The sequence below is a fragment of the Anser brachyrhynchus genome (assembly GCF_964034855.1).
Source record: "Anser brachyrhynchus genome assembly, chromosome: 1".
Taxonomy (NCBI): domain Eukaryota; kingdom Metazoa; phylum Chordata; class Aves; order Anseriformes; family Anatidae; genus Anser; species Anser brachyrhynchus.
In genome coordinates, this window is record NC_137694.1 from 15,864,336 (window position 1) to 15,876,677 (window position 12,342).

At 38.5% G+C, this 12,342-nt stretch overlaps 1 protein-coding gene across 2 annotated transcripts in view; it reads right to left on the bottom strand.

The window, feature by feature from the left end:
• LRRK2 (leucine rich repeat kinase 2) overlaps window positions 1–12,342 on the bottom strand; it is an 80,483-nt gene that overhangs the window by 63,724 nt on the left and 4,417 nt on the right. The window contains exons 3-7 of one of the 2 annotated variants that reach the window (XM_080561438.1): window positions 11,867–11,973; window positions 8,432–8,520; window positions 6,509–6,643; window positions 4,699–4,833; window positions 1,049–1,180 (exon numbers count right to left, since the gene is read on the bottom strand). In XM_080561438.1, coding sequence (XP_080417564.1) covers window positions 1,049–1,180; window positions 4,699–4,833; window positions 6,509–6,643; window positions 8,432–8,520; window positions 11,867–11,973 — 598 coding nt within the window. The remainder of the gene's footprint in view (window positions 1–1,048; window positions 1,181–4,698; window positions 4,834–6,508; window positions 6,644–8,431; window positions 8,521–11,866; window positions 11,974–12,342) is intronic. The other variant, XM_080561439.1, reaches the window with a different exon arrangement.

The following is a 12,342-nucleotide window of genomic DNA, read 5'->3' on the forward strand; positions in this document are numbered from 1 at the left end:
AATAACTGCAAATACCAACTCAGAGGCCACATTTTCTTTAAATGTTTATTTGGCTTTTTGAAGGGGAACTGGAAGTTGCACTCCATTGCACTCAAGGTTGATCTGTATTCTCTACGGTATCTGCATGAAGGAGTGGAAGCAGATGGTGACAGGATGAGACTGATTTGATTAAGAGGAGTCATGCAATGGCACCAGCATCTGCAGCAGCTTCAGGCCACCACCTGCAAGAACTGGGAAGTCTAACTCATGAGAAAGACCTTGGCGGAGTGATGAAAAACCTGTCATGTAGTGTGGGCTCTTCCAGCTGCTCTACTCAGTCTTTTCACACAACAGGGGAAAAAATGTATTTATTTTCATCTGAACTTGCTATTACTGCAACTGCTCAGATCATCTTATCGTATTGGCAAGAGATAGCACAGAGCTGGGAAGAGGCACAACAAAATCCTTGTTGGCATTGCCATTATTTGGCTTGACGTGGCGTTAGCCTGTGTCAGCCCAGACAATGGAACTACTTTTTTTTTCTTTTTTTTTTTTTCCAGCAAACTGATTCTTTCACTGCTGCAGGCCATGGGCCCCAAGGCTGGCACCATACCTGAGCAGGAATGCAGCACAGGCCTTTGGGTAGATGCATTGCAAGGAGGAAAAACACCGTCTTGGAAAGCATGTCCCAGATAATTCAGTAGCACCAATAGTATCTCACACAACCAGAACTACCACTTCGAAGAAGAAATTTAGAAGGAATTTTCTTCCATTCTTTAATAACATTACAAAGAATGGTTTATCTATTGATATACTCTTTTTTTCTCACTTTTTCAGTCTAGGTTTTTATGACTGTTTCTGTCATTGTTACTAGCCTTTATCACAAAAGGATTCCATGCTGGTTGTTGCCAGTGTTGCCACCAGACCTTCACATCATTAGAATAATTGAGCTATACACTACCGTGAGGATTCACTGGAACAGTAGCTCTCTAGTTGGCCTAACATTTCATGTCAGTACCTCCAGTTCTTACACAGAGTAAGCTGACTAACACCAGGTTTGTGAACTTACCCAATGTAAGCTTATGCAACAAACAGCAACACGCTTCCTGAACTGTTTCACTACTGGGGAATCTTTTCATGGTTTCCACTATAACATTGTAGCAGCGAACATTTCCAGACATCAGCACTTCAACATTGCTGGCTAAAGAGGGAAAGAGAAACAAAAATTACTTAAGATTAAAAGAAAAAAAAAAAAAGAAGCATGGTAATTGGGTTCTAATATTAATGACTACCAACACTTGGTAATAATTTATAATAATTAATTAAATTCAAATTAAAAAAATAATTAAATTCAGAGTCAATATTAACATTTGTGAATTTATTCCATTCCATATCATGACATGTAACAGGAACCTCCTTACAAACTATTCTTACTTTTTTTTATTGAACACATTATTTTATAAATATTAATTCAATCTTATAAGTGGTGTTTATAACACAACTGAGATAAGCTAAACAGTTTACAGTATTTGAGAAATATTCCCAGAGGCATACAGCTAAGAAACAACTTAGATTTTTTTTTCTTTCTAAGAAATGTCATTTTTCCATGCTTCTCATGCTTTCCTTCTTTTTTAGGGTGCAAGTTAGCAAGTTATTCATTTGGTTTAAACTAGTTCTACTGTATGACTATTACGTATTGAGGGTATAGAAAGGTTCACCTAATGATCCTGAAATATTTCACAGAATCACAGAATGGCAGAGGTTGGAAGGGACCTTGGAGGTCATCTTGAACAACCTCCCCTGCACAAGCCTGGGCCAGCTGTCCAGAACCACGACCAGGTGGCTTCTGAGTATTTCCAAGGATGGCGAATCCACAGCCTCTCCGGGCAACCTGTGCCAGGGCTCGGTCACCTTCACCCTATTCACTGTTTATTCTGCAGGTCAGATACTGAAACCAGCAGGCATTCACATTAGTCAGTAAAAAGACAGAATGCGTCCTTTCCTATTGAAGTCAGTCCCTGACTGACAGACATCCTTCCCTACTGAAGATCCCACACCCAGTAATTTAAAACAAAATAGCATCACGGTAGTTAAAAACACAGTACATGAAAGCATCTTTGCAGTATGTGTCTATCCAGGGTATGATACAGAACCACAAAAATCTTGGTCAAAATCTTGGTTCCAGTGAATCAAAGTCCTGTCACCGCCTCCAAGAGGTTCAGCACTACTCTACTGAGGTCTATAAACTTTCTTAATATTCTTTTCAACAGCTTGGCTCTCCTGTATACAAAGATACTAAGTTGAAAAAGCAAGCTCTGAGTGGGAAGCATTTCTGAATCATTCTGTTTGTTCGTGTAGGAAGGTACTTTTCACAATGCTTTAAGATGACAGTGATTTATTAATGTCACTCACCACTGAAAACACCTTTCATTGTAAAGGTTTGCACACTTCACAGGTGATAATTATCAACATATTAAAATATTCAGACAATTCTAAAATTGTTGATTACAGAGAGAGCGCAATCAGGTGTATATTTAAATCCTGCAAGAACGAAGCAGTGGTATGGAATGGCTCTCATTTAATATTTACCACTAGAACTTGGACAGCCAGCTTCTCACTGTAACTGAGGAAGAGATGTGAGCACTCTATAATTCATGGAATAACAGGTACCTCTCTCAGGGTGAGGTGAAATTGCCTCTGGAGGTGCCTGTTTCTCCCCATTAAATATAGGAGAAGCCTGGATAGCTGCCTATGACTAACACTTAGATGGCAAACATCATGCGATACATCACTTCCCCGTGGACTTTGAAGGACAGTTGTCAGCAAAGCATTTTCTCATTCACTCAAGACTACTGAAATTTGAAAGAGTTCTTGTCCTGCATTGGGATAAACTGCCAGCCCTCAATTTCTCACGACATATGAGCCAGAGTAAAGTCTACGTTACGTATTAGTGTAAGAAGGCATACTGAGGTACAAATCCTTGATGTATGTAGACTTTAGGATATGGGGAGACTACTCAAGCTATGCTCAAACTATCTTTGTCTCCCTGTTTTCAATACTTCATATCAGAAAGTGCAAACTCCAAAAACAACGCCTACTGTAGAGCAAGTCTTTGTCATGGCTTCCTCTTGGAACTGTTACACATTCTCTAATTACTTTTTTTAAAGAGCACTTAAGGCTCTCTCTGAAGTGCACTCTCTTCTTTAGAAAAAAAAAAAGCACTTAGCATTCTCTGCTTTAGAAAATGGAAATAACTTCTAGGCTATGGTAAAATTATTTCTGTCTCCAGGAATGCTTAATTTTTAAAGACAAACTGGAACAGCAAGAAGCTTGTGAAAGCGAAATTAAATAGTTTGGAGAATGATGAAATTTGGAAAACTGCAGTCTAGTTCCTGTTTTGTGGCACACCCTGGGCCAGCACGTTTCCTATCCAAATGGACAGGATGTATGAGGAAACACTTCTGCAAGAATACAACTATTGTTCAGCCTGGAGAAGAGGAGGCTCAGGGGCGACCTTATCGCTCTCTACAGCTACCTTAAAGGAGGCTGTAGAGAGGTAGGGGTTGGTCTATTCTCCCACCTGCCTGGTGACAGGACGAGGGGGAATGGGCTAAAGTTGTGCCAGGGGAGGTTTAGGTTGGATATTAGGAAAAAATTCTTTACCGAAAGGGTTGTTAGGCATTGGAATGGGCTGCCCAGGGAGGTGGTTGAGTCACCATCCCTGGAGGTCTTTAAAAGACGTTTAGATGTAGAGCTTAGTGATATGGTTAGTGGAGGACTTGTTAGTGTTAGGTCAGAGGTTGGACTCGGTGATCTTGGAGGTCTCTTCCAACCTGGATGATTCTGTGATTCTGTGATCTTGCGGAAAAGACAAAGAGCTCGATGCCTGCTGAAATTGCCAACAGTAAGGTGCAAGAGCTGCCCCTGTGTCAACAACATCACGCACCAAGTCAATAAAGGGACACATATCATCAGGGACTTTTCTTGGGACCTGATTTTGCCCATAATAGGGACTGCTGTGATGAGAGAACGAGACACAATGAGATTTTCTTCCGTCCTATTGCACAACACCTGAGGACACCATGAGACTCCAAAATGTGCCCAATCCTACTGTGCTCCTCATTGCAGCCACCACTGACTGGTCAGAGAGAGGTGCTTGAGCCCCAACACCTTGTCTTAGCTCTGGCAATTGGATTTGCATGGGAAATTTTCCCCTTGTGGAACAGCCTCTGCCACCAATGTTCTTAATGTGCTACCCAAACTCACTGAATATTCATTTAGTCAATAAATATATCTTATTATTCAAACTTTAAAAAAAGGCAGAGCAAGGACTTGAACTTTGACCTCTGCAGCCATAATAAGCATCTTAGTTAACACTTGCTCTGAGCAGAAGAAAGACTCTTTACCTACTTTATGAGATTCCAGCCTTGTAAGTATGACTGAATAGGAAAATTTCCCATAAAAAATTACAAGTCAGTATTTCCCACAGAAAACAGAAAAGTGATTTGTTTAGCAGCTCCCAACCAATCCTCATTTCAAAACTGTTCCCTCTGTCAAAATGTGTCACTATTTTTGCAGCACTACCAACTGTTTTTCCCTAGAGAGACTCTGAAGTTTTATTTGCTTTCACAGTCACTGAAAGATTACCATGCACTCAGGTGAACTGACGCAAGCTGTGGGAGGTGAAGAATTGAAAATGACTTCCAACAGTACACTTACATGGTCCAGCTAAGGAATGTAACGAGTAAAGTGCAGGAAGAATCACCTCTTCTTTCTCTGGACACTCTTTAAATACTTCCAGTATGATCATATGATCTTTGCTTTCAACAAATTCGGTCAGCTGCTCTTCTGGAACTAAATTAAAAAGAAAGAGAGAGACAGTAAGTTTTGAGGAAGTAATTCATATCCTGATACAATATGAGAAAATACAGTTGTTCTAATGAAGTTTCCTTATATTTATTTTGTATATTCCACAGAAAGTAAGGTAGTCTCCTCCATAGAGATCATATTCCACAGTTAAAATTCCTCACACCAAAAACTGAGCTACTTTACAAAGACCTTTTTCTAGCCCACATTTTCTGTAAATGAGTTCTGACTTTTAAGTGCCTTCCTGTGAATGAGTATTTAAAAAAAATAAAAATTCTTTTAGTCTTTTTCACAGAACGAACTTCAGGTATTCCTCACCAAGATGACATAGAAGTGAAGGAAAAGCTAAGAACACAGTGAAAACAATTTGATGGAATGCATTTCACATACTCCCTTATTTTATTTTACTTCTCAACTTTTTTGATAATGGAGTTCTTTCCATAAAGACTACAGCCATGCTTTAATAATATCCTACCTTCACTGTAATAATCGCTTAAGGTTTTTCAATCACTGTCCCCCATCATTTGTGCTGACATCACTGCAGTTGTGCAGTGAACCAGATAAAGGAACTAATCCAGCTTGAGCACAAATCCCACACTTTAAATTTTTTAAGCAGAATCATTTTCTGAATTTGGTTCATGATAAGGGTACAAACATTCACATTACAGTAGCTGAGAAGGTTTCTCAAAGGCAAGAAAAAAATATCCAGGGACAGCCTAGGAACTTGTTACGCTGCTGTCAAGAAGAAGGTCTGCAGGTCTGTACCTGAAACATCTGTGAATCTGTAAAAATCAGGCACTTCTTATAAAAGGCATACACAGAAAATGCAAGAAGCTGAGACACTTGTGGAGACTGAAGAGAAAATATGGCAGGACAAAAGTATTTAGGGAGAGTGGAAAAGGGAAAGGAAAGCAGAAAATAGTTCGAGGCACACGTGTGGGAGGAAGACTTACGAAAGAAGCAATATAAAATGGTGCCAGGAAGAACAAATCTGAGGAACTGGAGACTGTCTTTGAAGCAAAGGAGTATAGTGGACTTACTAGGAGTACTAGAATTTCTCAATAGTTATTCTGAAGCAAGAAACTCGATGCAAAGAAAAACTGTCACAATAATGGGATTTTTGGCCATTACACACACACAGTTCCTGAAAATGTTGCAGAAATTTAATACATGGTGACATCATCCCTCCAAAGAAACACAGGAATATTGTAGAGATACATACTTAGCCTTTCAGCATTGTCAGGATCAAAAGCTGAATTATATACTTTTTCTAAAGTGCAAACATTTTGCTTGATTTTAGACTTGCTCACAACTTCCTGGCAACCCTAAAATTTACCAGTCTTTCAAGAAGCAGCTTTACTTATTGAGAATTAAAATCAAGTATCACTACTCTTTGTCCCAGTGTTACTGACTAACTTTGAATCCCATCTTTCCAGTTAACTCTAGTCAGACATGTAGTGACATTTTACACATTAATTTATCTGATTCAGAAAATTTATGATACAGCTTGGAAAACCTGTTTTGTGCTAACAGGTTTGAAGAACAGATATAATACACAAAACAAAATTTGGAATGCAATAATTCATTTTTTTCAGTTAAATAAATATCTGCAGTCCCCTCCCAATCTATATGCTTTTCTAACTAGCCCACAAGATATAGATACCTTTTTCAAAAAGCTTGTATAATGCTCTACATCCATATTGCTGGATCTCTTCATTTTTAGGGAAGGTGTGCATGGCATTAAATATCAAAGAAAACACATCCACCTCTTCCTCCAGGAGCAGGAAAGCAACTACATCTAAAAAGCAAAAGAGATTACATGTTGTGCTGAGGTGTTCTCAACATGTTAATTGGAGCACTGTACTTAACCATTAAAATCCCGAAGTCTTTAATACTGTCCTTCAAATTTACTCTGGTGGCTCACACCCAGGCTTTTATATAACTTGTGAGGCAGTTATCTCTTAAGGTAATGTTTTACAACACAACTGAGATGTTCTAAAATATTACTGGTAATAAGACAGTTTCCCCTCTCCACTCCTTCTCCCACATTGCACTGGCTTTGGTACTTGTCTGACTTCTCAGAGACAGCTCATCTCACTAAACTAGTGGAAAATTAATCAGTCCAAAAAACTGCACTTTTTGCAAGCTGAAGAACTTCACTAAGAAACTAAATTTGTGGAAAAAAAAAAAAAGGGTAGGACTACACTGCCAAAAGAAAGCACATAGGGAGTTGAAATCTACCTTTCAGCTATGGTGAACCATGAAATTGATCCATCTGTTTCTTGAAAATGCTATTCTCACTCTGTTGCCCATTCTTTCAGCCTGGATAATTGCTACCTGAAAATGAACTAAACCTCCAATGTCACTGTTGCTCTTACAATAATAATAATAATTAAAAAAAAACAGACTGAAAAAAGTTGCTGTCTCTATAGCATGTATAAGGAAAAAAAATCATATACATGACAATTTTTCAAGCTTACATGAATAACAATAAAATTAATAGTGCCTGATCCAGTGTTTCAGCTGCAGCTGTTCTTTTTTCCTTTTAAAGAAAGGATCTTTCTGTATGGCTACCACTCTGCATTCGCAGTGGCCTACCACCTCCAGCTGTAGTGCAATTCAAGTTTTTGGACACACAGACATATAGAATACCAAGAGATTTTTCTGACAAGGTACAATTTCAAATACTTTTCTGAAGTAAGATAGTCAAAACGAGACTTTAAGTCTCTCTCTATAACTAAAAGGGAGAAGAAAGCAGATTCAAGAGGTAATTGATCTTATCATAAAATAGACAAATAAATAGCAAAACCATCTTCTTAAAGTTCCTGTTTCACTCTACTGCCTATAGCAGGAAGCTGGACAGCCAGATCAGCTTTAACCACCTAAAGTCTAAGCCTTATTTTGTAAGTAAGGTTGATTACAAGGCCTTTCAAAGTCAGTGGAAACTTTCCTATTTCAACAATTTTAGTACTAGTATTATATGCTACCTTGAACCATGCTAGCAGATATCTCCCTTACAGTCTCTCTTTAATTTCAACAGAAGATCAAGAAAAATGTTCTCAGTTCCTGATAAGATCAAGTCTCTGGAGAGCAGATTAAAAGAAATATATCAGAGACAATTCACTCTTTTCAAATACATAAACTAGCACTAAAGGAAGCAAGTCAGAATGTGACCAATTTTATACTTTGCTAGGAAAAAGTTCTTACTTATTTAACTTAGCTATATACAACAAGTATTTGTGCCTATGCTGATAACAAGTTGACAAAACTATTTGGCTATGTTGTTCATAGCCTTGCCATTTGGAGACTCCTTTCTACCTGGATAAAAACAGTACTGTTATTACTTTGTATACAAGTACAAATGTTCTATGGTCTGAATTTTTGGGTAGACCTGTGTGGTGCCAGGAGCTGGACTCAATGATCCTTATGGGTCCCTTCCAACTCAGGATATTCTAGGATTCTATGATTCTAAATGACTTTACAGAATAAAACAGAGACAAATCAGGTCCAAAATGTATGGTCATGCACTTTATATTACTGTTCTTTGTTTTAAAGGCTCAAACTAGGAAAGTGAAACGGACAATACCTGACATGAGGAGTAGATTTAATGTTTTCAGTCCTATTACTGAGAGATTTACATTTCCTTTGTGAACTGTGAGCATTTTAAGGATCAACCTAAAAATTTAAAAGATGGAAAAAAAGAGTTAGGGCTAAGTAAATACTAACAACGCTATTTTTTTCAAACATTACTTAAAAAAAAACAATACAAAGTAGTTACAGAAATTAGCAAAAACTTTCTAAAGCCATTTTTGTCCTTTCTCAATTCATTTTTCAAACTTTTCTTTCAGCTTATGTTTTTTTCAAGTTAGCAATTAAATTACTTGGTTACTCTAACAATTTTTACATTTCATGAAAGTAATGACGTGTAATTTACCAATTAAAATTTTAATTAATTTTATATGCATATATTAATTCTACAGGAGGCAAGTCTTACATCCAGGATGGAATTGTTCTACAGAAAGCAGGGCTGGGGGGTGCAGCAGACTGCAGATGGTAAGGCAGTGTTCTGCTTGCTGCAAGAGTGATGTAACAGTGAATGATCAAGTGCTTGCTGGAAGAGACAAAGCAGATTCCCAGCTAAAGAACTTGAACAGCATCTTGAAGGACTCTATCCTATCTAAGGTTCCACCACGTAGCACTTATGGGATGCTGGACAAATCACTAAAAAGAAGTGTTTCATAGACTGGCAATTGTATACTCTCTGCTTTCTAGGTGGCCTGACTTGAGACCCAGGGATATTACCCTCTGAAATGTTGCAAGCAGAGTCAAACAAAGTTGAATTCTTAAACATAAGGAGAGCCAGACAATGCTAAGTGCTCTGAAAAATCCAGTGAATGTACCAAACTGTGTGCCCAAAAATCTGTTGGTATTTTTAACATGATTTTCTAAGACAGTGACCTAAAATCTGTAATACCTTCTCATTAAACATTTTTTTTAAATCTCTAGACAATACTGATGAGCACTAAGAAAAACTGAGAAGAAATTAAAAGGCCGATTTTCAGATAAGGTATCAATAACGTAAATAAGGCAGTGGGCCCCATATTGAATGATGATGATGGCAGAAAATAAATGAGCATTTGATTTTGTACTTAATGAAGCATATCCTAAAATGGGGGAAAACCAAGACCATGTAATTAAAAACTAAATAAAAATAAAGAGGCTCAGAAAAAAATATCAAGAAACTTTCATTGTTGATACTCATAACTTTGGAGAGTTTGACTCTGCGATCTCAATGATCTTCAAATGAGAGTGTCTTTGTACAGATATCTAAACAAAAGGGATCGTGCAGTAGCTGGCAATGTTAACAGACATTCCTGACCTGTCTAGAAAAACAAAAACAGCACTGAAAGCTTCATCCAAATTTCATTCCCAAGATATAGCAATGATGTTGTGTGCCTTGCTAAGGTCTAACTTTATAAACTAGGATAAATGTATTTATTATTATTATTTATTTCTTATTATTTTAAACTGAGAATAGATACCTCCCTGAAATTTCTGTATGCACACTTTGGACCAGTAAGTCTACAGACAAGGACAGGCACTGGCATTTCAGTCCCCAGGCAAATTCTTGGCCCAGCACACAGCCCAGATGTATGGACTAAGTGGTAGGGTGATGAATCAAAGAAAACAGGGAGCCACCCTAACCAAGCTGGTAGAGTAGCTAAACAGACACCCTTAAATGCACTTCTTTAACGTCCTGATTAAAATGTTTTAGTCTTAAGCCTTCCTAATGCACTTTATTGTGTGGTTGCAGGTGTGTGCGCACATGCATACACATGTAGAAACTGTACCTGGGATGCAGATGCCTTCACCTGTTTGCTCCAGGAGCAGCTGTGGACAACAGGCTGGGAGGGAATGGAGCCAGAACAGCTCACCTGGACTGACCAAAGAGATATTCCATACCATGTAATGTCACGCTCAGCAATAAAACTGGGGAGAACTTTGCCAGGGCTGCTGTTGCTTGGGGACTGGCTGAGCATCGTTTGGCTGGTTGTAAATGAGAGCTTTTGCATCACTTGCTTTGTTTTGCTGATTTTTTTTTTCTTTTACTTATGAAACTGTCTTTACCTCACACAGAGTATTTCTCACTTCTGCCCCTCCAATACTCTCCCCTATCCTACTGGTGTGGAGCGAGTGAGCGACTGTGTGGTGCTTAACCCACAAGAGGTGTGGGTGGTTAACCCACAATGGGAAACTATGGGAAATATCAGCTCAAATGGAGTAATTTTCTGGGACCTAAGAATAAGCATCAGTCAATTAACAAGCCTTAAAGCTGCCAAAGAAATCTTAACTAGCTAGTACAGCTTCAGCTCAGTCATTCCTTGCTCATGAAAAGCAACCAAAATCACAAACATACCGCATCTTCATGCAAATCATCTCATAATAGCAACCTTTCTAAGGAAGGGCAGGTGAAGGCTATAAAAGCAGAGGCAGATTTACTAGCAGAGCTATTAAGCTGTAGCTCCTTGCTGTCATTATCAGCCCTGAGTGAGGCAATCTGTCCGAGAGAGAGAACATCCAACCAAGTCCTTCTCTCCTATTCATGTTATACTTACATCTGCAGCTAGCATTTGTGCTACGGAACAGCTTTGGGGTTAACCTCTGCCAGTCTTTGTCCATCTAACCAAAGACACGCAGAAGCCATTTATTTAGGCTCCCTCAACGGTTAGCACAGAGATGACTCAAATCAAACTACACTTAGTTCCAGGCTTACTTACTAAAAAGATGGGAAGAACCACCTTCTGATGGTAATTGCGTCCACTGACTGCACAGGTAGTTGAGGTGTCTACTTTAAATACTTAATTTTTAGACAACTAAAAAATACCCCTTCTCTTGATTTGTACCACTTTAGGCTTGGGGATGTAATGCATCATAAAGAACACACATACACAAAACCTGCCAGGTAATGTTGCATATGTCTATTAAAAGAAAACTTCTTCCTAACCACAGAATCCCAGAATCACTGAGATTGGCAGGGACCTTTGAAGGTCTCTTAATTCAATTTGCCTGCTCAAATAAGGGAAGTCTATTATAGCTGATTGTTCAGGGTCAGGTCCAGTCAGGTTCTGAATATCTCCAAGGCTGGAGACTTCACAACCTCTCTGGGCAACCTGTTCCAGTGTTTGATCAACCTCAAAATAATTTAAAAAAAATCATTTGATTTTTTTTAAAATCTTGAAGTGGAATTTCCTATATTTCAATTTGTGCCCAATGTTTCCTGTCCCATCACTGGGCGCCACTTAGAAGAGCCTGGCTCAGATTTCTTTACTCTCCTCATCAGGTATTTGTGTGTACAGCTAACATCCCTGCTTGTGTGAGCTTTTTATTCTGGAAACTGAAGAAACCCAAAAAAGATCTTTAAGCATGTAGAAGCTGATGTAATAACTTTATATAAATACATTTTATTGCATAAATATGCTGCCATGATATCCAGAAGACTCTTTGCATACAACATACTTACTGGTGAACACCCAGGACTTCCCAGTCCTTCCCAACATCCTTAGGAGCTATGTTCTGTAGAGTACTTGGACAAATTTCTATCAATTTACAAAGAAGTGACCAACCCATCTGTAAAATAAAAAAAAAAAATCAGAACAGATGCTCTATTTGGAACTTAAATGTCTACTAATATTCATGGCATCCAGAAGATGGATGTTCTCAACAGTTATCTAGCTAAATAAGGGATAATTACACAAGACAAGGGACATAAAAAGTTGAGAGATGGAACTAGAACGTGTCAGTGATTCTCAGTGCCTTGCTTGTAGCAATATATCACCTACAATGTGCTCCAGCACTGCCTGAGGACATACACTTAAAAGAGATGCTGACAGAGAGAAAAATGAGATCAATAGTATGCCATCATGGGTCACGGAAGACCACTGCACTATTACAGCTAGTCCAACTTCACTGAAGCATTGCTGCCTCCATAAGAATTTG